The sequence below is a fragment of the Oculina patagonica genome, chromosome 7, assembly GCF_052425735.1.
Source record: "Oculina patagonica isolate OP01 chromosome 7, crgOcupat, whole genome shotgun sequence".
Lineage (NCBI taxonomy): Eukaryota > Metazoa > Cnidaria > Anthozoa > Scleractinia > Oculinidae > Oculina > Oculina patagonica.
Window position 1 is genome coordinate 4395703 of NC_135764.1, and position 24373 is coordinate 4420075.

At 40.4% G+C, this 24373-nt stretch overlaps 1 protein-coding gene and 2 pseudogenes across 3 annotated transcripts; 2 read left to right on the plus strand and 1 right to left on the minus strand.

Annotated features, from left to right (window-relative positions):
- The first annotated feature begins 1105 nt into the window (after positions 1 to 1105).
- On the plus strand, positions 1106 to 4657 carry LOC144660172 (cytochrome P450 3A41-like; annotated as a pseudogene). The gene is made up of 3 exons (XR_013572051.1): positions 1106 to 1630; positions 2984 to 3696; positions 4384 to 4657. The product of XR_013572051.1 is annotated as a cytochrome P450 3A41-like (transcript).
- Positions 4658 to 6268: 1611 nt separating this feature from the next.
- On the plus strand, positions 6269 to 12336 carry LOC144660153 (uncharacterized; annotated as a pseudogene). Its single transcript, XR_013572046.1, has 2 exons — positions 6269 to 6360; positions 9259 to 12336. The product of XR_013572046.1 is annotated as an uncharacterized LOC144660153 (transcript).
- A 2727-nt stretch (positions 12337 to 15063) lies between these two features.
- On the minus strand, positions 15064 to 22095 carry LOC144660169 (cytochrome P450 3A41-like). The gene is made up of 3 exons (XM_078520763.1): positions 21418 to 22095; positions 19699 to 20414; positions 15064 to 16687 (listed from the first exon to the last, which is right to left on the minus strand). The coding sequence occupies exons 1-3, from the start codon at positions 21941 to 21943 to the stop codon at positions 16415 to 16417; spliced, it is 1515 nt and encodes a 504-aa protein (XP_078376889.1). The 5' UTR covers positions 21944 to 22095; the 3' UTR covers positions 15064 to 16414.
- Positions 22096 to 24373: the final 2278 nt, after the last annotated feature.

A 24373-nucleotide genomic window follows, 5' to 3' on the forward strand; every position in this document is an offset into this window, starting at 1 on the left:
TGTAGTGCTATGACAGTGTAGTGCTTACAAGGAAGTGGTTGTACAGGGAATATTGTATTTAAGACGGAATCCATCAGGAAATCGAGAAATATATATATTAATGTAAGTTGGACAAAAATTGAGTGCAAGTATAATTTTTAAAACTATTGCGTTATTTTCTACCATTTTTTAAAAGCTTAAGATGTTAGTAATTATCAGTGATAACACCAACAACGATTTCTTATCACAGCCTGAGAAAATGAATTTCAAAGTTCACAAGAACTATGTAACTATTAAGGTAAAATCTTACAATAAGCTATTTTGTACTGATCGTCTTTTAAAAAAATTAGTGGAATTCAGTGGAAATCAAAATTTGTTTTCGATGTTTGGTGTTGTTCAATCAATCAATCAATTGTTCAAAAAGATTTCCATTAATTTGAAACAGTAAAACCACAGGCGGCCCAGACGTTGTATTCGATTTAGGTGATTCATACGGCAATGTATGATAATACTTTGAAAATTGCTCTAAGTAGTACTTGTATGAAAGATTTGAATAAAAATGTCTTACCTTATGTTTATCTTGCGTTATTTTGACAATTCTGTGCTTCTGAAGTGGGTTTAAAGCCGTTTAGACGAGTTTTTCTTTCTGACGAAGTGCTTCCCCTAATACTTCGTCACTGAAAGAAAAACTCGTCTAAACGGCTTTAAACCCACTCCAGAAGCACACAAATGTCAAAATAACGCAAGATAAACATAAGGTAAGACATTTTTATTCAAATCTTTCATACAAGTACTATTTAGAGCAATTTTCAAAGTATTCTCATACATTGTCTTAAAATCACCTAAATCGAATACAACGTCTGGGCCGCCTGTGGTAAAACAGAAGTTTGCAATAAGATATAAATAATTTTGGTACATCATTTTGTCCTATTAATACTCGAAGTCCCGTCGGATTCTATCTGAATAACGAACGTCAACAACCAGTTTCAGCTTTGTAAAAGATAATTATTTATCAAGTAGAGAGCGCATGTTTAATATACAACAAAGAAATTAATGAATTTTTTTCTAGAGACAAAACAAATATGGTAATTGGCGTCTGCAAGCCCACGTCACGCCGCATATGACTGCAACATGCTGGATGCAGTTGCAAGCGTTATATCCCCTTATGGCGGGTGGATAAGCTTGTTATTTTCTATAACAGCGCTTATTTACTGGTTTGGTGTCTCGGAGTTTGCTCTGATAAGCCATGTTCCCCTGCCAGGGCCTAAACCTTTGCCGTACGTTGGAAATCTGTTAGAAGTCGCTAAATATGGTGGCTTGCACAAGGCGCTCGTCGAATATGGCAAGAAATACGGCAAGGTTTACAAAATGTATTTGGGAAGAAGTCCCATGATCACTGTAGCTGATCCAGAAATGCTGAAACACATTCTCGTCAAAGATTTCGACAAATTTCAGAACAGGCCAGAAGCGATGAGAGGAAACGCTCCATTGGACAAAGGTCTGTTTGATGCCAAAGGTGAGGCTTGGAAGAAGGTCCGCTCCATTCTGACGCCAACATTCAGCGCTTTCAAACTCAAAGAACTTGTTCCACTCATTGACGATGCAGTTGATATATTGCAGCAGAAGCTCCAAGAGTTTACAAAAAGCAACAGTAAGATTTATGTAAATTTGTACAGTAAGACATCAAGTGTTTGAGATACAATGTAGAAGCCAGAATAACAGGGTCAATAACTGAGCTTCGTACATGTCGGGCGGCGCATTTCAAACTTTCAAAGTTCTCGGTCGCGATCGGTCTAAACTTTCCTCATTTGTGAACACTCTTGTATGTTTGTTTACCGTTCATTATTACTTTTACTACTGTTTCTTACTTTCCTTCCTAAGAAAACTATCATTTTGAGCAGGGTTCCTTCAATTTGAAAGAAATTTCGTACATCAGAGAAAAACGACTTAAAATATCGTGGAATATCTCTCTAAAATGAGACTCTCGACCGCTCCTTTTTGTGACTATTATTTTTTTATTTGCCTTTCAATTAATTTCGTGACTTATCCCTTATTTTCGTCAGATAATGGAAATTAATTAAATCATTGTTTGCGGGTTATAGATGAGGGGATACGTCATGAAGCATTGTTTATAATGACTGGTTGACTAAACATGCAACATCGAGTCAAAACATTAACATTAATTTGCATTCTGTTATGGAGTCTTGCGCACAGCCACCATTTTAATTTTTTTTCTTTGGGAACCCCCCTGTGCCATTTACCAGTTATGTATGATTGAAGAGACGTTCTACTCACTCCTGGTGATGCAGTTCGTTGAGCTTTAATTAAAATATTTTTATACTATTTTTTATATATTTTTTTTTTTCATGCGTGTTACATCACTCGGCCTACGCTGGGCACAGCCAGCAGCTCAAAGGGGCTTTGGGACTTTGTGATGGCGATTGAGCTCTGAGATACGGACAAAAGTTGCAACTTTCTGCTCTGGCTCATTAGACTGTGTCTAGAACTCTAAAACGCATGCTCTTACTTTGGCTGTTACGGTGAAATTTTACAATTCTATCCTACATTTAAGGGATTTTAAATTCTGACGTGGAATTAAGGACTGGCACTATGTACGCACGCGCACTGATACGCATACACTGCCAAGCAACTCAGTTACTCCAAGATTGCGGCGGCCGGTTTTTGGACTACTTCAGACAAGGATTTCATAGGGTTTGATAATCTTTGGAAGCGGAAATTTTTGTGAATAACATATCTTTGTATAACCTTTTCGTTGGCATAAACAAAAAGTGCCATTTTGGAATGAGCTACCCCTTTAAAACAATCTGTTTGGCGGATTTGGATACACGAGATAAACGAAAAGGTCAGCTACCGGCTTTCTGAACATGATTTTCTACATCGTGCAGCAGCTGCAAACATACCACTTAATTGTAAGAAAAGGGGCATAGCAGCGGCTTTCGAACTAATTCAGTAAGATGCAGCATATTATGTTATTGTCTTGCAGATAGCAGTGTTGATGTTACACGACTTTTTGCTCTCTTCTCCTTTGATGTGATTATGCGTTCAGCATTTGGTCTGGAGGCAGAAATGTAAACCAACCCTGACCCGGACCTGATGCAAAAGGTTTTGACTCTCTTCGTCGTGCCGCTTTACATCCGGGCCCTGTCCATGTTTCCTTTTTGGCCACAAGTGAAAAAACTCTTCAACCTCAATCCCATCCAACATTTACCTTACTTTGAGAAACTCGCACGAAATGTGCTGGAAATCAGGAAGAAATCACCCTCTGGAAGAAGAGACCTGTTTCAGCTTATGCTCGAGGCGAGCGAGGAGGGCGCCAACGGAATCCAGAAATTGACAGATGAAGAAATCATCGCACAGACTGTAGTAATTCTGGCAGCTGGCTTCGAAACAACTGGTTCAACTCTGGCATTTACTGTCTATTACCTCGCTCGTCATCCGGAGATACAAGCAAAGCTGCGGCGAGAAATTGAAGATGCCACCAGAACACGCGAAGATGCTCCAACCTTCGACTTTGTTAACAGTCTCGAGTACCTTGACCGAGTGATTTCCGAAGTCCTTCGGCTTATTCCGATTGGATTCGTGAACGTTCGTGAGTGCAACGAGTCTTGTGTTATCAAAGGCGTGGCATTTCCGGCTGGTGTCACTGTTAATATTCCTTCGTATGCTGTTCACCGCGATCCCGATTTCTGGCCTGAGGTAACGCAAATAATAAAAATGTAACTTTTATTTATGTTTAATAGCATTACTATTTCATACTTATACTTCATAAGTTGCTTATGCCCTCTGTGAGAATCGGAGATTGCGTTGAATTGTCTATTTTTCCGATAAATAAAACGCTGTAAAATATCTTTTTGAATAACATATAAGTTCTTTAAAATTGTTGCTGTTATCACGTTTTAGCAACTGGTCTAAATTCTGGTACTACCAAGGCTGGTGTGTGGGAAGTCCGATCCTTTTCTATTAAAACGTTTTATTTTGAACTTTTTTTCTAGAACACGAAAGAAACATTGTACTACGTATGCTATACCAGCATAACACTCGTTTCCTCTGCCTCACTACTATATCAAAATTATGCCAGTATTATTTGACAAATTTGGACAGCCCTAACGAGTGGATCTGCACCACTCGATCCGAAGTCAAACATACTAACCATTTTGCCTCTGCGTCACTCATCTCTGCCTAACTTCCAGCAACCACTGATACATTTTATAAGGGGATGTGCACTTCTGTTTTGCCGTGCTCTTCTCAGACGACCCGGCAATCACTTGTGCGACTGAGTTACATGTTTTTAATGAGGTCATGTCACAGCATCTTTTAAAGGGACGCTTGATTGCTTTCGAATTCCCATTATTAATGTCTCTATGTTTCCTCTCTCTATTACAGCCAAAGAAGTTTGACCCAGACCGCTTTCTTCAGAGTGAGGCCAAGAAGCGCCCATCCTTCTCGTACATGCCTTTCAGCCTGGGACCTCGTCAGTGTATCGGCATGCGGCTGGCCCTTCTGGAGATCAAAATGGCGCTCGTCAAAATCTTACAAAGATTCAAGTTTGAGAGAGGAGTGGATACTACTGATAAACTAGAGCTCAATGCCACTCTTCTCTTACGGCCACGTGACTCAATCAGACTAAAAGTTGTGTTCATATTGGAAAGTTCATAAAGGCGCCATCACTCCTTTACCATCAGCCAAAGAGAAAACCATTTTTATCGTGCTAACTCTATATTCCATTGGGAGTGACTATTCCGCACTCAGTTCATGTCGTGAGACTTCTTAATATTTTCATACACGAGGTACAGATCACACTTAACCTTTTTTTTAAGTTAAGAAAAGTTGAGACCAAGAGGATTCGAACCCGGGTCGCCGGCATGCCGGGCGGGAATGATGTCCACTAAGCCACCGACGACCAGCTGCTAGAATCCTGATTTTTTTTTACATAAAAATCCTAACCCTATTGTAAAAGCTTACCGCAAACAACCCAAACTAAAGAAGGCTAACTGGAGTGCTATTCAGGCTAACCGCAGTGCTAGTTAGGCTAACCGCCAGTGCTGTTTAGTATCCACAAAATGAACTGAGTGTTACGTGGTATAAATATGTCATGAGGTGTCTCGCTATTGTCTGATCTCACGACATCAACTGAGTGCTAAACAAATAGTCTCATTTTCCCTTTACCATTTTTGAATAAATTTGCTACAAGTATGTATTTAAAAATAACACATTTTACGTTTCAAAAAAATTGAATGTAACGGCCACACTGCACATCTCCGCGATTCATTCTCGTTTCCGCAGTGAAGCCTCTGTTTTATTTGTCACGTGGTCGGTGATACGGAGGGCTCTGGGATCGAAACACTGACTTCCTGATGTCGTAAAATCCACGCCATCCAAAAGCGCATGCCCACTGTATAAATGTTCAACTCCGCGTGCTCAGTAAAAAGAAAGGGTATCATTTCGACGGTTGATGATGCTGTAAAAAAATATAGCCATGCGGAGACGCTCAAGGCAGTGGTGATTAACGAGGCTCATTTCATCGTGCAGTGGTATGAAATATCTAACTGACTGCTATGTATCGATGAACTCCATGTGGTATTCTTTATCAGGATAGTTTAAATATTTGCAATATTTTTGATGCAATAAGAAAAATAACCTTCTACTACATGTTACAAGAGATGTATTGGTTGTCATTCGTTTATAAACAGGGATCAGTTTCGTAAATACGTTATTCCAACAAACTCTTTAATCAAACATTGCTAATGCCTTCTAAACTATCTTTTCATTGCCATAGTTAAAATGTATTTTGCGGGAACAAATTTCGGAACAAATCGTCTGCTCACCTTGATTTGTAACAGCTGTTTTTTTAAGGAAGGGGACATCTTTGCCATTTTTTTTCGGAAGAATTACCATCTCGCGAAACTCCGGTGAAACTGTGCGCCTGTCAACTTCAGAGCAAGATTCCAGGTTTTCACACAAGTCGTCAGTTACAAGGCCTTAAACGTGAAGCCAATATATAAGAACAGCTCACTTGTGATTTCTTAATAAATCGGGACTAAACTGTGGCTTTCCGACCAAAAATAGAATAATTGGTAATCCGGTTTTCCGGGAACCATAGTTTGATTATCGTGTTCAGACCCAATCACTAAGCACATGGGCGGGGAACGGGTTAATTATTCGATTCTTGCCTTGGGCCTACCCAATCTGGTCTGAACACGTGATGCGTTAAAAATAGGCACAACTGCTATATTGTGTGATATTGTCAATAGTTCCTGGTTCCTGCGACTTCCGTTTTGCTCCTTGTAGAACTGCTGCATGCTGGCTTGTCGAATTTTGCTCCGTAAATTCAGTGGAACTTAAACATTTTTAAAAATTACAGTAAGTATACTTTATTACCGTTTGATGAGGACATTGTGGGGAGCTGAACACCTCGATACCGCAATAAATTCGGCAAAATACAGTAGCTAACTGCGAAAGCAGACGGATTTCACGGCGGCGTGAAACTGTCTTTGTTCGCAGGCTACAAATACAACAGTACCGCGAACAAAAATCGGTATTCCAGCTTGTTTCCGAAGCGACATGAAACCCGAAAAAAGTCGGGAAAACGTGAAAGATAAGGTTTTATACCGACGATCGTCGACCAAATCGCTAAGAAATCACATCCCACAGATTTAAATATTATACCCCAATAACGCTATTCAAGATGGAAAATACCGAAATATCGCATGAAATATTGGCCAATTTCGCAAACTCCGATGTTCCCCTCCAGTTTAATTAGCTTTATTGGCTTGTGAGAATTTTTTCTTTTATTTGGTTCTTCCAGTAATTGTGTTATCCAATGAATATTTCACTTTTGGGGATGGTGTGTTTTGGGGGGGGGGTTTTTTTTTTGGGGTAATGAAAAAAGAAGGGTTAAGAAAAAAAAAGAAAAAAAAAGAAAAAAAAAGGGGAAAAAAAAAAGAAGGGAAAAAAAAGGAAAAAAATGCCCCTTATAATAGACCGCCGTAGATTACATTACTTTTATATAATAGAGTCACGCAAGAGAAAACAAGGTTACTTGTGATCAGACAGGGCTTCCCCTGGGGGAATGGGTGGGGATGTTCCCTTGTTCTCGACAAAAGTTTCCTGGTTTTTCCGTTTTCCCTAAAAGTATCCTTCGATTTTGTTGTTCTCCGTTCTCTAAAAAAATACTTTTGTTCTTGCGTTCCCAGTTTTATTTTGCTTTCAGTGTTCCCATGTTCCCAATACGTTTACGGCCATGTTCCCTTGTTCCCCGAAACGCCCGGGGAAACCTCATCAGAGATGGGCTGGAATAAGAAGGAAAAGGCCCACACGAAAGGGAAACTTGAAAGAAACATTAGGCATTATAAAACACCAATTTAATTATGACTTAGTTGATACAAAGTCACGCAGGCTAGGTTAACCGGAAGTTGGAAGATTCTGAGTTTCTGAGAATCTCTAGTTACACAGAAAGCTGTAGAGTAGTTTATATAGCCCCCTTTCGGCGAGGAAGGGGGAGAGAATCCCTATGAAACGGACGAAGATTCCCGTCCTATCACTTAGGAGTGTAAATTAAGGATTTTGGTTTCAGTTAGGGTTTTCATAACAGAACGCCTATGATTCTCGTCAGTCGCGTTGCAAGTGAAGAAATCAAAAACGCTGTTATACTGTGTTGACCGAAAGAGCATGATGGTATCTTTTAGAGGTAAAAAAGGCCTAATTCATGCCCAGATTGGTCTCTTTTAATGGTTAATGCAAATGTTCGACGAAAATCACCTTCCCTTTCATATGGGAGCCCCTCCATGGGGGGGGGGGGGGGGGGGGGGGGCGGAGGGACCAGGGGCTGTGGAAGAAAAACAAGAAGAGAAACAAAACCATAAAAATACGGACTTGGCAGGGGCGGATCCAGGATTTTTCAAAGGGGGTGGCTTTTACCAAATTTTTTTTATATTTTGTGGCGTTACTCACGCTAATTTCCGACTTGACTTCACCATTAATTTAATCAGTTACTATTTTCGGATCATTTATTCACTTAGGTACGCCCCGATCATGTCGTAAAGTATTTATCCTTCTTCCGTCGTCTACGATCACTTAGTTTAGTAGGATTTTTTTTCTTTTTTCCTTTTCCTCTTTTTTCCCCTATTTACCCGCGTGCCACGATGAGAATAAAGAGTGTTAAAGGTTTGAGCGGCGTTTGGCCCAGCCCGCAGTATCGGGGTGGGGACGCGACAAGTTTTTAGCCCCAATTTGTTTATGAGGAGGGGTTAGGGTTTTTTTTTTTTTTGAAAATGGGAGCGAATTTTTTGGTCTGAGGACCCGAGGAAGGCTCCATCCCCCTAGGGGGGTGGGGATGCCCCCCGAAATTGAGCCTCTAGACGTGATTTCCGCGATTCTAGCAGCTATACAGCTTATTTTTTTAAACACTGTTTTCCTTATTTACAAAATTTCTCCCAACCTGGAAAAAAATTAGTTTTCAGTTTAAAGAAAGTATGATTGACAGCACGAACACAGGAAGAAAGTATGCGTTTTTTGCTCACCCACGTGCGTAGAAATTTTTAGCTCTGGCAGTGGCTGGGACAATTGCGACTTTTTTGTAATCGCGAGCGAAAAAACGGTAAAGCTAAAAAAAGACGTAAATGAAGACGAAAATCATCTAGCAAGGCTAAAACAATTCTTGAAAGCTAAAAGGAATCTATTTTTTCAAAATTATCACACATGTTTTGCATTGCCAGAAGCGAAAAACAGGCGTCGAAAATCTCCTATTATGGAAAAATGGCCGTCCTTAACTTTGAAAGGCTGCCTGACTATGAGAGGTGGATGGCATTGTCCTTTTTTCTTATTCTTATTTTCTTTTTTCATTTTTCTGGTGGATCAAGGGGGGTGGCTAGCCACCCAATTCACCCCCCCTGGATCCGCCCCTGCTTGGTATTTCAAATCTCTCACCAAAAAAAAAACACATTCATTTTGGGGTTTCCAGCCTGAACAACTTCCGGTGATTTTTTTTCATTATTCCGGAGTTCCTCCCAGGGACCTACTGCTGACCAAGGATCAGGCAGACTAGGATCGAGGTTGGGAGAGCACGAAATTTATACCTCCTCATTCTCGTTATGGATGGTCATGGTTTTATGTTGCTAAAGCTGCCTATTTCTCGTTTGAATTACTTTATTGATAAACTAATAATAATAATGGGTGAACTAATGGGTGGCAAAGAATCGCGAAAGAATTTTCTGCTTACGTAGGATCTGTGCAGAATAATAAACGTTTCATTTTTCACAGGCCCAAAGCCCAAATGAAAAGATCGCAACAAGCTAAAAATGGCCTGCGCAACAGAATACACTGATGAGCAACTGAACTATTACAGAATTTGTTACGTCACCACTGATGTACTAGCCGAGGGTCTGCGAACAATCTTCAAACAAGAATGGGACAATCGCTACAAGGCAACAAAGGGAGAATGGAAAGACGAGCCAAGCAATGGAGTGGACTTTTACAACGGGGAGTCTCCTCGGAACCAAAGAAGAAATTCCCATCTCTTGGCTAGCATAATCAACGGAAATAGAGCTGAATGGGATTGCACAATGCTGTTTTACGCCATACTTAATTCTGACTGCATCTACGGTCTGAGCACAACTATCTACTCAAATGTTTCTGGTCTCAGAACTTTTCGCAATGAGCAACTTGCACATATGCCCCGAGGACATCTCTCAGGCAAAGATTTTCAAACTGCCATTAGCAAGGTGGATACTGCTTTTCGAGCACTCGGTCTCTCCACGTTACGAATTCAAGACGTCGGACATCAGACGAGTTTTCCCACGGAGGAGTTAAGGAATGTGTTAAAAAAGGTGGACGACCTTAAACAGAAACTTAAAGAAAAAGCAAGGGAACTTGAGGAAAAAGCCACAGAACTTCAAGAAAAGGAAGAACAACGACAAGTTCTTGAAGATCAGTTACAGGGCGATACTTCCCCTTTCTGCATTCTTCCTCCTAAACCTTCACACAATTTGGCAGGTCGCGATTGTGAGGTGAATAAAATCACGCAAAAGCTTAAAGAACTTAAAAGCATCAATGAAAACAGTCTTTGTTACCTGTACATCTCAGGAAATCCTGGAAGTGGCAAATCTCAGTTGGCCGGTCTTGTAGCGAAGCGATTCTTTGAAGAAGCAAAGAGCGTTTCGAGTACTACCGCATTTGTAATGACTTTGAATGGTGAAAGCTCAGAAACACTTCTGGAATCGTACGTCTCCTTTGCTCGACATTTAAAGTGTCCGGAGTATTCAGTTACAAACACCCTTAACTCAAAGGGTTTGAACATAGACGAGAAGATCACCAATCTTTAAAAAACGCTAATTAGCACAAAAATTGAGCTTTACACGTTGTGGCTTCTGGTGGTCGACAATGTCACTAGCATATCACGGATGCATGTTCATTTGCCTGAGCTTGGAAGTGGGCAGTGGGCAAAAGGCCAATTGCTAATCACAACACAAGACAGTACGTCTATCCCTTTAAAAAGCTCTTTCATTGATCACGTTTCAATAAGCGAGGGCATGGATCCTCGTGATGCCAGTTCGTTATTAGCAGTACTTTCTGGTTTATCTGACAGCGAGATGGAAAAAGAAGTTGCGAAGACATTGGACTACCAACCTCTTGCCTTAGCAAGCGCTGCAACTTATGTCAAACAGGTTCGGCAAAACAAAGCAACTTCAAATTTTGGCTGGAGCGACTACCTAGAGAAGCTTAACAAAGGCCAACGAGGTACCACTGAGACCATTCTTGCTGAGACTAATCCAAGTTACCAGAAATCCATGACTACAGCAACAACACTAGCCGTTGAAAAGGCAATGGCATGCAACAAAATTATACATCACATATTTAGTTTCCTTTCCCTCTGCGCACCACTACCGTTAAGTCAAGACATCGTGATCAATTACATTCTCGATGAAGACGAAGAAATGGAAGATAAGGAGGGGGTTTGCATGAGGATTCAAAGATGCTCGCTGCTGATACTCGAAGAAGAAGAGAGTGGCATTTTCATTCGCGTTCATCAGGTTGTGTATGACGTCATCAATGCAGTAGTTCAAGACTATCCGAAGATTCAGCAGCTTAAAGCAGTTTTAAAATCGTTTGGCAAGTTCGTAGACGATGGCTTACAGGGGAATTCTGATGACTTAGATTCTCTCGTTCACAGCAAACAAATCTTTCCCCATTTAAAAGTCCTGATTATTAAGATTGAAAGTTCGTTTGGTAATGAAAAAATATGTCAAGTTATCAAAAACCAGATATTGAATGTTCAATGTTTTCCAAGTATCTTTCAAACTCTCGGCCGAGTTTCTCAGTATCATTGCGAATTCTACACAGCAATGAAGTACTTTAATGTAGCATTAGAACTTGTTAAGTGCAGTAAACTGTTTAGTGGTGTAGACGCAGCACTCGCAAATTTTTACATGGGCACAGTGCATCAGGATTTGGGTGATCTTCAGCGGGCGAGGAAATACTTTGAATGTGAACTTGCTATTCGACGGCAAAAGCAAGGACGTCACCACGTTGATGTAGCAGCTACTTATGGCAATCTAGGAAATGTTCACCTTGGCTTGGGTGAACCAAAGCACGCACAGAGCTACTATGATCGTGCACTGGACATTACTGTGAAAGAGCTCGGACCTGACCATGTCCATGTCGCAGCCACTTACAATAACTTAGGCAACGTGCACCGTGAACTAGGCAACCTGAAACAGGCAAAAGAGTATTACTACCGTGCGCTGACTATTCGTCTGGGAGAGCTCGGACCTGAGCATGTTCATGTGGCAACTACTTATGGTAACTTGGGTGACGTGCACCGAAAAATGGATAGGCTGGAGCAAGCAAAGGATTACTACGATTGTGCGCTAGCCATTCGTTTAAAAAAGCTTGGACCTGGGCACGTTGATGTTGCAACTACATATAACAACCTAGGGATTGTGCACCTTATGTTGGATGCCCCTGAGCAGGCGAAAGAGTGTTTCAATAAAGCGCTAGCCATTAACCTCAAAAAGCTCGGACCTGAGCATGTTCATGTTGCAGCCACTTACAACAATTTTGGGAACGTTCACGCTGATCTAGGTGACCTGGAGCTGGCAAAAGAGTATCATGATCAGGCGTTGGCTATTGGTCAGAACTTGGCTGAGCTTCGAGAGAGAAGCGAACAAGCTAGTGGAAAAACTTGCACAATACTTTGAATACCCAGAAGTAATGCATACAGTCTTATATGCTCGCGTATACCCTTGCAAATTTTTACTTAACTAGGTTAACTATTACAATTTCACGTTGTTAAGGCCATAGGGCTCTTTGTGATTAGCTTAATTATGTGTCTTGATCTTAGTTACGGGGTAAAAAACGGTCCATCATTTTGGAAATTCAACAACTCTCTCATTAACGATAGCAACTATATTGGAGAAATGAAAAATGTAATAAACAACTGCAAAGTAAAAATGGATTCTGAAGGAATTGTAAATCCTCAGCTGCGATGGGACTTGTTGAAATATGAAATTCGCAAATCAACAATAACATTCTCAAAAGCACGTGCAAAAACATTCAGGAATGAATACCGAGATATCGAGGAAAAGATTAAGAAAATCGAAAGCTTTAACGGGTGGGAACATGACCCTGTTAAAACCGCCGAGCACGACAAATTAAAAAAGTCTTTGGAAGATAAAAGCAATTACATCACGGAAGGAATAATCATAAGATCCAAAGTGAACTGGTATGAGCAGGGTGAAAAAAATACAAAATATTTTTTATCACTGGAAAAGCGTAATAAGGCCAAAACGCACCTGAGAAAGCTATTAACGGAAAATAGTCAAGAAATCACAGAACCAAAAGAAATTCTTAACAACATCGAACATTTCTACAGCGAGCTCTATTCGCGGAAAAACATTAAGACCCACGAGGATTGTTTAGATTTCATGAGGAGAATCGATTCCCCCACTTTAACCGCTGAGGAGAAAGCATCATGCGAAGGTTACTTAACAGTTAACGAATGTTTCAACGCCCTAAAACAATTAGGGTCGTCTAAAACACCTGGCATGGACGGGCTCACGAAGGAATTTTATCTCGCGTTTTGGGATGTGTTAAATACCGAACTAATTAAATGCTTCAACAGCGCCTTTGACGATGGAACATTGAGCACCTCCCAACAACAGGTAGTGATTACACTGTTAGAGAAACCAGGCAAAGACAAAAGACTTCTATCTTCTTGGCGCCCAATTAGTCTTATTAATGTAGATACCAAAATTTGCAGCAAGGTGCTAAGTAACCGATGAGCAAAGTCTTAACAAAACTTGTCGACGCCGACCAGGCGGCGTTTATCAAAGGTAGAAATATCGAGGACTCTATTCGTCTCATCGACGACATTATGGATTTCACAATGAAGAACGATGAATCGGTTATACTTTTCGCAGCCGACTTCGAGAAAGCTTTCGATAGCATTGAACATAATTTTATTCTTGCGTCTCTGACGCATTTCGGTTTCGGCGATGACTTCATAAAATGGATCAGTGTATTACTCCGCGGAAACCGCGCGTGTGTACTGAACAATGGCTTCGCGACAAATCTTTTCAACATTGCAAGAGGTACCAAACAAGGGGACCCAATCTCTCCCTACCTTTTTATTCTTGTGATAGAAGTTCTAGCGTCATTAATTCGCCAGAATAGGCAGATTGAAGAAATTTGGATCGGCGAGAAACAAAAAAAGCTCGAGCTATTCGCCGATGATAGCACATTTTTTCTGAAAGACATAGCTTCCCTTAATGTGGTGCTAAAATCAATCCAGGAATTTTATTCATTCTCCTCTCTTAAGATAAACGCCACTAAATCCGAAGCTGGCTGGATAGGCAGCAGTAAACTAGATGTGCAGCCTACCGACGGTGATGGCATAAAATGAATCGATCTTTACGAGAGAGGCATAAAAATTCTGGGTATTACCTTTCCGTATAACGACACCTTTTTTTGAGAGCAAAATCTAGATCGAATTTTCGAAAGCTTTAAAACAGTTCTAAACATCTGGAAAATGCGTAGTCTGACGCTCTTTGGTAAATCGACAATAATTAAATCGCTTGCTCTGCCTAAATTGTTGTATGTATGTTCCAAGATTTTTGTACCAGACTACTTCATAAGCAAAGTCAAAAACGTAATAACAGACTTTATTTGGAACGGTAAAAAGCCAAAAATCAAATACGACACCTTAATAGGTAATTACGATAACGGAGGAATTAGTTTACCCGACTTTGAGTCACAAATCAAAGCAAACAGAGTCAAATGGGCTCTTAACCTCCTAGACGAAAACTATGTTAAAGCCTGGAAGAGTTTCCCTATGCAGCATTTAGCGTCTATAGGAGGAACGAAGGCGATAGGAACAAACTTCGATAAGGAAAGGATTCCGAAAGGTCTGTCGTATTTCTACAAGAGTGTTTTAGTCAGCTGGGCTGAATACAATGACGAAGAAGTCGTTACCCCGGAACATATCGCAAATCAAGTACTCTGGAATAATAAATATATCAAAGTAAACAAAAAATCGGTCTTTTTTCCCCAACTGGCTTCAAGAGGTATCTTCAGGGTTAAAGACTTATATAACGAAAGGAACGAAATTAACTGGGAAACTGCTTATGCGATGGGCGTTGAGCCCCGTCACTTTATATTCTGGGCCAGTATCACTAGCGCAATTCCCCAAGGCTGGAGAACGCTAATGAAGGACGCCGACGCTTTTGAGGATCACGATCCCTCAAACCCCGGTAGAAATGACACTGCTTCCAAAATAACATCAAAAGACGTATACCTCTCGTTTGTTCAATCAAAATTTAAAAAGCCTACTGCCCAATCTCATTTCCTGAAACGGGTCGATGGCCAAATTGACTGGGAATCCGTCTATCGTAGAATATATAACATGTCTATTGATCCTTACACAAGATGTTTTCAATATAAAATCCTTAACAATTGCCTTTATTTAAACAGGGACCTATTCCGCTTCAAGATCATCGAATCTCCTATTTGTTCCTTCTGTTCTATTTATTCAGAAACAATCGATCACCTTTTTGTCCATTGTGAGCACTCTAAATCCCTGTATAGGGACATAAGAATCTGGACTAAATCTGCCGGAATTGTTTTGCCAGAATTGAATATCTCAAATATTATATTAGGTATAGAGTCTGAAAAAAACAGCGCTATAATAAACCTTATTCTTACAGTATTCAAACTCTTAATATATAAGTCTAGATCTGGTGGCCAAATGCCAAGTGTACAACGTTTCATAAATGAACTCAACTTTTATGAAAAAATAGAAAGAAATATTGCCAGGAAACGAGATAAGCTTGCGTGTCATTTTAAGAAATGGTCTAATCTAGTATCTATTTTGTGAGATATTTAAACCCCTTATCTTTCCTTTATAAGAACTTAATTACAGTTATTGTACATGTTGCAGTTCGCATATACGCAGTCTTGAAATCGCACCTTTCAGGGTCACCACACGCATATAAAAGATAAGTTTGACGTCCCTTCGAAAAGGGTCTGATCTTGACCTCTTGTTATTGTTGTGTTCGTAACCTTTTTGTGGTCACAAAGTTTTCCAGTACTGGGCGAAGGTACAGTAAACAAAGACATATTGTTATACAACGCTGGGATTTAAGTGATTTATATGAGCCAAAGGAGTAAATAGGACCGAAACGCTTCCAACTGAACGCCCATCATTAGGCTAGAAAGCAGTCGGTTATAAATCACTTTTCATTGTTATCATCTAATTATTTGATTACCATTTTGATAATTTGTAAACTTAAGTTATATATGTATTATTATATTGTTATATTGTTAACCGTTTACTTTGGTTTTTCGCGATTCCTTTGCTACCCTCAAATCGAATAAGATCTGTAACTGAATAGTCCCAGGTCACTGTCGCGACGCGCCTTAAAGTTTGTTTGTTTTTTTCTCGCTCAATCAAAACTTGCAAGTCGTCGCTAGTATTAGACAAGTATACATAGCTGTTTCAAATGCAACAAGATAAGAATTTCAATCGATTTATGATGACATAAACCAGTAAGCACCCGGCGCCGAAAAGTTGAGTTCTTGACCTCTAGCTACCGAGAACAAATCCAGCTACTTGTGGGCTCACAACCGGAAAACAATACCACCCCCCCCCCCCCCCCCAGCCAGACACACACACACACACACACGCTCCCCTGCCCCCCACCTCTAAAGAAAAACAAACCTAGCCGTGTGTGATCGACAGTATGCCTCTTTCGCGCCTAATGCTCATCATCGGTTGAGAGTCAAATCACAAATTTAAAAAGGCGGACGGGTTTTCGAGGCCGGGTACTTCTTTTAGCGATTCATATAATTCTGAAGTAATTCAATAGATTAAATAATAAAATGAAATGAAAGAAAATGAAAGAAACATTGCCGTAGCTGTACTCTAATTGTTCTGGGTCCTGGTCACGATTTTTACATAGATGTGTTCACGTGACTTCAGGATGGTGCTGGCATTGAATTCCAGTTTTTCTGTAGTCCCCACTCCCTTCTCAAATTTGATCTTCTGTAGAACCGTAACAAGGACTATCTTAAGCTCCAGGAGTGCCATTCTTGTGCCAATGCACTGCCTGGGACCCAGTCCAAAAGGCATGTACGAGAAGGTTGGACGCTTCTCGGCCTCTTCTGGAAGAAAACGGTCTGGGTCGAACATTTCTGGCTGTAAATAAGAGAAACAATGGTTTAGTTTGGGTTGAACCGAACACCGAGTGTAAACAAACTATTTTAAAAAAAGATACAAAGCTTATCACAAGTACACACAAGCAAAACCTGAAACGAGTAGTAACCGCTATGTAATCGTTCTTTGTAATCGTCACGCAGACTTTCCGAGGTCTCATGTTTTATAGTCAAATGAGTCTATGGTCGTGAGTCTATGAGTCATGAGTCAAGGTGATTTTTACACAAAGTAGGTTTCCCTTCATACAAGTAATCTAACTGAGCACTTCACTTTGCTTGCGGTGAGTTCTACTCTGGTTTGCTTGATGATAGCTATTATTTGTTTTAGTTCACCACTAAATTTTCTTCAATTCTGATTGGTTTAAATTCATCACGTGGCGCGATAGTTTTTTCCTCGTTGGCTCGCCCGCGTTTTTCGCTCTCCCTCTCAACCTACCGAGAGCCTGAAACAGGCTACCCCTAGGAAAACGGATGTTCTTAAATATAGCATCGCTTCTCGGGCTAATATTTGTTTTAAGAACATCAAATTTCCGCAGGGAAACAATCAGCCGATAGTTCCTTGACAGAAACACTCTGTTGTTTAAATAGTAAGCTATAAGGGCAGCACGATTTTAAATTCAAACTAATAACTCTTATTTATATTTGACTCATTGACTTATGACTCATGACTTATTGACTCACTTGACGCATAAAAACTTTACTCGGTCTCGCTGTGTTTTCCCATCGGTGTAGGGAACTACTTTTATCGGGCCACTTGGAACAAAGCTTAACATTAGATAGCAATCTTTTCTGCGAACAGACCAATGACATAGAAGTAAAATGTGACAGCAAGTGAAAGTAAATAATGCAAATAAAAAATAATTTTATCAGCGAGTGTATAATTTTATCCTTGGTTTCCTTTGTTTTTGTGTATGATAATGTCTAAGATAGTGAATTTAAAACACAGGGAGAAAATTGAACGAAAGATAAATAGAGATTACTCCATGGAAAATGCGCGCGTACGATTTTTATTCACGAGTTGAATAGTATCAGAAAACGAACGAGTGAGCGTAGCTCACGCGTGAGTTTTCTGATACAACTCTACGAGTGAATAAAAATCGTACAAAGCATTTTCCATGGTGTAATTTGTTTATTTTATAGATACTGAGGTTTTTGAAAAGCAAATTAAATCGCTCGACTTTTTATCAGTTACGCGCGTGTTTAGGAAACCCATTCATCTGCCATAAACTAAAATAACTAAAACATGTTTGTCTTTTAAAATCACATCTTTAATGAAGTAGCACAAGAAATGAGACGTCATTTTATACTCTCACGACTTTTACAGAAACAACTTTTGATAGAAAACCTGACTGAGACTTGTACAAAACTTGCAAGTTCCAGTTTAATGTTTTAACACAAAAAAAAACAGCGCAAAGCGCTTAATAACTCAACGCGAAGTCGAGCGAACTTTTACCAAATTAAATCAAGAAAACAGTCTGCCAAAACCAAGGACAAACCTGCAGTGTCTTAGTCATCATCTGAATCAAAACTCGCTGCAATCCCTCGGAGTGAAGACGGCCCGTATTCTTGTCCTTCCTTTGTGCGAATTTACTATCATTTTTTTTTTACTCAAAGGTTTATTCAACTCGGCAGGAGAAATTTCGGTTATCTCGCTTCGTGTTTCTCTTTTGTTTGAAGAAACGTTGTGACAACAAGGCCGTCTTGTTTCGTTTTCTCTATAGTGTTTTGGTTTTCCTGTTCTGCAATATAAACAACTCAGTGGAGACGTTTAAAACACAAACAAACCATGAACGTGTCTCCGCCATGTCGCCGGTGTTTACGACGAGAATCAAAATGGCGATACGTGTTGTTCACAAGTTGTTTTTCGTCGTTCGCGATTGTGATTGGACGAACGACGTTTTTTCACTAGTGAGTTTTCATCGTTCGCCTTTCCTATTGGCTAATGCATTTTACGTATCATTTGTACGCAATCGTTTTTTCGTGAGAAAATCTCAGTATCTATGATATAAAATTAAAACCACAACATATACACTCAACAGATCCAATCTTTTTAAGGGGGGGGGGGGGGATTTTATAATTATTACATTTAGTCGAAATATTTAGCTTGGAAACTCGTTTTTTGGACTGCCAAACCGAACCACTAGAAATTATTTCGAATTTAGAATCGAAGCTATATAACCGATCAAAAAAAATACAGTTTCTCGAAAGGTCCGCATTTCCATGATTTTGTTGGGTTTCAATTTTTCGTAGAGCTATTGTTTGTGCTCTTCAACGTAATTGGTTCGTTTACGACAAAAGTTATCATCCTTTGCCCGGTTCGAGTAGTCGCGCTGTAAGCGGCCCTATGTGAAGCGGCCACTCTCTATAAAGCTGTCACTTCTCAAATACCCGAAAATCGCTCTCGATATTTTGCATGAACTAATTAGATCTCTATTAAGGTGGGGTTGTATAGATTCGCGGATCGACGGATTTGGCCTTAAAAAGCGCACGCATTGTGGATTTTTTGCGATACATTGAGTGGGTTGGCGGATTTTAAAAATACAGCAGATCACGGATTAGCTTAGAACTTTAGTCCGGATTCCGAAATCTTCATGCCAGGAAGCTCTGATCGTGGATACTAAACGAAGTTCGGATCATATTGGCAGAATTGTCGCAAAAACAAGCAATGAAACGAGACTTCTTAAAAAATTGGCATTAAAAAAGTATTTATATTACCGTCCGTCGCAGTCAAACTATACCACTCAAAGTTTTCCAGTAATGCGGATTCGGATTTGAATGAAACTAGTAAAGAGTTGACGGATTTGGCCAAAAAATAGCACGGATTGGCGGATTTTGTACCCCTATTCACCTCCCTCATTGAGCGGGCGTGGTCACCTCTATCGGAGGTGATTGCCGATTAGATTTCCAAAATCGTCAAAATTATGGTTATGCTAGTTAGATTAAAATGCGATATTTTGCCATGACACGTACGAAATTGTTCTTAATATCTTTTACCTGGGGCCAGAAGTCAGGATCTCGGTGAATGGCATACGACGGAATGTTCACATACACTCCAACAGGGAATTCCACTCCTTTAATGACGCAGGTCTCCATACATTGCCGAACATTTCCAAAGCCGATTGAACTGTGTCGAAGGACTTCACAAATCACTCGATCAAGGTACTCAAGATTCTGAACAAACTGGTAGATTGAAACATCACCCCGTGACCTCACAGCATCGTCAATTTCACGCAGCAGTTTGTCTTGTACCTCTGGATGATGAGCGAGGTGGTACGCTGCTAAAGCTGAAGTAGCTCCGGTTGTTTCAGACCCAGCAAGTAAGAACACGACAGACTGCGCCACTATTTCGCCATCGGTGAGCTTCCTGGACGCCTCTTTGACGTTTTCGTCGCGAGCCTCCAACATCAGCTGCACGAGGTCCCGTCGACCACCAGCTGACTTCTTTCTTATTTCCAACATGTTTTTGGCCAGGTTTGTAAAGTATGGAATATGACGGGTAGGATTTATGTTAAATAGCTTTTTAACGTGTCCATAGAATGGTAACATGGACAATGCGCGGATGTAAACAGGCACGTCAAACACAGTGAGCGCTTTTTCCACCATTTCTGGTTCAGGGTCGGTTTGGATTCTGCCGTCCAGGCCAAATACTGCACGCATAATGACATCTAACGAAAATAGACCAAACGGCGCACTAACGTCTGTGCTGTTCTCTGAAAAAAACAATTTCTTTTTAATTATACTGTATTGAGAGATGCCGGCGTACACAAATTAGTCAATTAGAAGCCTTGTCTACCGCCGGGGGAACTCCCCTATAACTAACTGACGGAGGTGCTTGTCGTGCCTTTTAGGGGGTAAAATTTGTTGATTGATACCGTTTTAATAGGGTGCTAAAACCTAAAATAGATTTTAAAGGAAAAAAGATTATAAAATAGGAATCCTAATTGATTCTTTAAAGGTCCACGGAATTTCGCAATGCTGACCACTACCGCTAAGAGAGGCCGCTCACAAAATAATTTCACCGGTATGGCGGGTATGGCTGCTAATTCCGACGGTATTAGAACTGGTCATAATTATATATATATATACAAAGCATCAACTACTGTATTCTAATTGGCTAAGAACACGTCAGTTTATTTTATTCATTCGTTTGTTCGTTCGTTCGTTCTTTCGTTTAACAGTACATGAAAATTTACGCAAGAATTATCATGCCAATTTTTCAGCTAATTACGTTGCATTAAAGCGCTGGACACTTTAAAAGTTGTCACGAAAATTGTCGCTTGTATATAATAAGCAATCAGATGATTTTTCACTTGTAAATTTTTCCAAGGCTACAAATTACAATCGCCCTACGGGCTGGTGCTATTTTGTTAGCCTTTTTAGTTTAGTACTCCTGCTTATATATCCCAAATTGAACTTGAAATCATGTGATTACTCAGAGTTGAGAGATCAAACTCATTATTCAAGCCCCACGCAGGAGTCACGCAAATATATAAAACAAGAAAGAAAAAAATGTAATTTAAGAGATTCCTATAAATCACGGTAATGCCTGTTTTTATTTCGCACTAGCTTCTTAATTAAACACACAAGCTTTAAGTTTCTCCAAGATATTTGCACCGTAAAATAACAGATCCCCAACAATCAGTTAAGATAATCTTAAAGGATTATTAAATTAAAGCATAAGTGAATCATTAATCAATCGTTAAGTTTGCTTACCATTTTTAGCAGACTTCACAAGTTTGTCAAGTAGCAGGCCGGCAGCATCCTCAATTATGGGCACAATCTCTTTTAGTTTTGACAAACTGAAAGTAGGTGTGAGAATAGAACGAATTCGTCTCCAAGAATGGTCCCGTGCGGAGAACAAACCCGTGTCGAGAGGTGGGTTGCTTCTCATAAAATCAGGTCTGTTTCGAAATTTGTCGAAATCTCTGACGAGAATGTGTTTCAGCATTTCTGGATCAGCCACAGTGATCATAGGACTTCTTCCCAAGTACATTTTGTAAACCTTGCCGTATTTCTTGCCATATTCAACAAATGCTTTGTGTAGGCCGCCATATTTGGCGACATCCAAGAGGTTCCCCACGTAAGGCCACGGTTTTGGTCCTGGTAGAGGAATATGCCTTATCAACGAAAATCCCGAAACACCAAACCAGTAAATCAGCACTGTTATAGCAATCGACAGGGTTATCCACCCGTAGCAAGGCGCTACAGCTCTTGCAACTTCGTCGAACATGACTGACATGACCTCATTTACAACTTGTGCTCAATTTATTGTGTTACAAACGTTTTTTTATTGTTGTGTTACAAAAGGGCTTTCTAGCGTAGCATGTCATGCATGCTATGATCTGTCGCATTATCATTCTGTATAATGCCTGCAAAACATATTAAATGTTGTGATGGATAACGTTTGATCATGAATTCTTTGCTAGAAATTGACTTTTGGGAATGTGTGCCAAAGGACGGGTATAATTTCTCCGCTTTGATGTTGAAAATTTTGAAATTTAGGTCGAAACCGGCTCGATTGCGTGCGCCACAAAAGAAAGATTTTGTAACACAATCGTTCTTAGCCTGCGTGGCCGGCGTTCAAAGGGGAAGGAGAAGGGGGCTTCGAGCGCGAAGCCCGATCGGAGGAAGGAGGGAGGGAGGAGGGAGGAAAGGAGGGAGGAAGGAGGAAGGAGGGAGCGCTTCGCGCTCGAACTCCCCTTCTCCTTCCCATTTGAACGCCGGCCACGCAGGCTAAATCGTTCTAGACCTCTTGCCCAAACAAACTGAAGTATGGAATAAATAAAAACGTTATATGCCGGTCTAGGTCGGTCCGTATGTATTATGTAATGTAAAACTTTATTTAAAAACACGGAAAATCATCAGTACGTAAATAAAGCTTAGAGACTCAGAAGAACTCAGACGAGCACCCCCGGCAGAATGGGGACGCAGCGGGGCCCGGCCGACGAGACAGACGAGAGCGACAGGAGAGAGCCGCGCGCCTCCGACGGCCGGCGCGCGCCCGGAGGGAGGGGCCGGTGGGGCGCCCCGGGGGGGGGGGGGGGGGGGGGGGGGCGCGGGAGGCGCCGAGGGGGGGGGACAGGGCGGATTCCTTTGTTGATTTGACCTTTAAGTAAAAAACTAAAACTAATTACAACTGCTTTACCTGATTGCCGTGTGGGAATCCGATATATCAGCTACCTCCTAAATAATTTGCTTAAAATTATGAACAGATACAGCATTTTTTAGGCATTTGGGCAAGTTATTCCATAACATAGCCCCGCTGTAAGAGAAGCTTCGTTTCAAATATAATTGGTACTTGGTTTGGGTAGAGTCAGCTAAATTCCCTCAGAGTTTCTCAAGTTATATTAAAACAGAGTGACGCCGAGAGAAAAGACTTTAAAGATCATCTGGGGCAAGTCCATTCATGGTTTTACATGTAAACATCATCAAGGCTTTCTGTTTCTTTCGTCGAAGAAATAGACTCTCCCAGTGGCGGGTTTGTCGCCGTATATAGGGAAAAACTACGCCCTCGATTTTGCTTTTGTACCACGTGCATAGTTCTTTCCTAATCAGACCTCCCAGCCGGCAATTATAAACATATAGTTTCCTTAATTTAAAACAGCAGTTGAGACTTTTCGGACGAAACGAGCCATGCATGACTTGTGAAAGATGACCGTATCTAACGTTTTTCTCCCGTTTTCGGAACGCGGAAACTTTTTGCATATGTTCTTAATAACTATATATGTCTTTGCGACCTTATTCATGTTTCAATGGGAAACGATAGGAAAATACAGTGAAAACTATCCTGATGATCATCCATGCATAATACAGATTCTTAGAAATAAATTAAAGCAAGGGAGTATGGTCGATTCCGAGAAAAACTGACTAGACATATTGTTATTGTTTGATCACTCAGGTAATTCTTGCCACTGCAAGTACTTCGAACATTGATTTTTCTCCCGATTTCTCGACAATTTTCGAAGCCGAGGCTTTCTGCACATCTGTTGTTAAATGTTTTTTGCGACCTTTCATGTGTTTTAACGGGAAAAGGTAGAAATACACAGCGAAATCTGCCATACTAGCTACTTGTAGTTTAGTCTGGTGATCATCCATGCATGATATCGATACAGATTCTTGGAAAAATAGCGAGAGAGTCGGGTCATTTCCGAGAAAATGCATTGGCATAACGTTTCGGTTTATATAGCGGAAAATTTGTGCCCTTTGTTTGATCATTTAACTATCTTGCAAAAAATTGGGTTTTGGAAGTGTTTTGCGATTTTTCCAAGGGAGAATCTTAAATTTAGGTCGAAAATTATCTATTCGAGTGTTCGGCATTTGTTGTTTCTGAAAATGACTTCTGTTGCTTTGCCCCTTTGAAATACAGTTAAACTTCGCTATCTCGGACTTGAATCCATTTCCCTTGGATTTTAATTTTGTTAAAATTAGTACCAAAAAAACGCAATCACCCCAAACAATTTTTGCTTCTCTTGGTAGTTTGAGATCGCGAGGATTGCAGGTCCAAAACCAAAGAGATCATTATTATCACGCGTACCTTTGCGAATACATTGGAAAACGGCATGAGAATTGATAGGAAAGTTGAATTGTTCCACTAATTTTGTCAGCGGATTTACTGATATCCGGCAATTGGATGCGGAGAAAAACAAATACGAGGTGCAATTACAGTCTT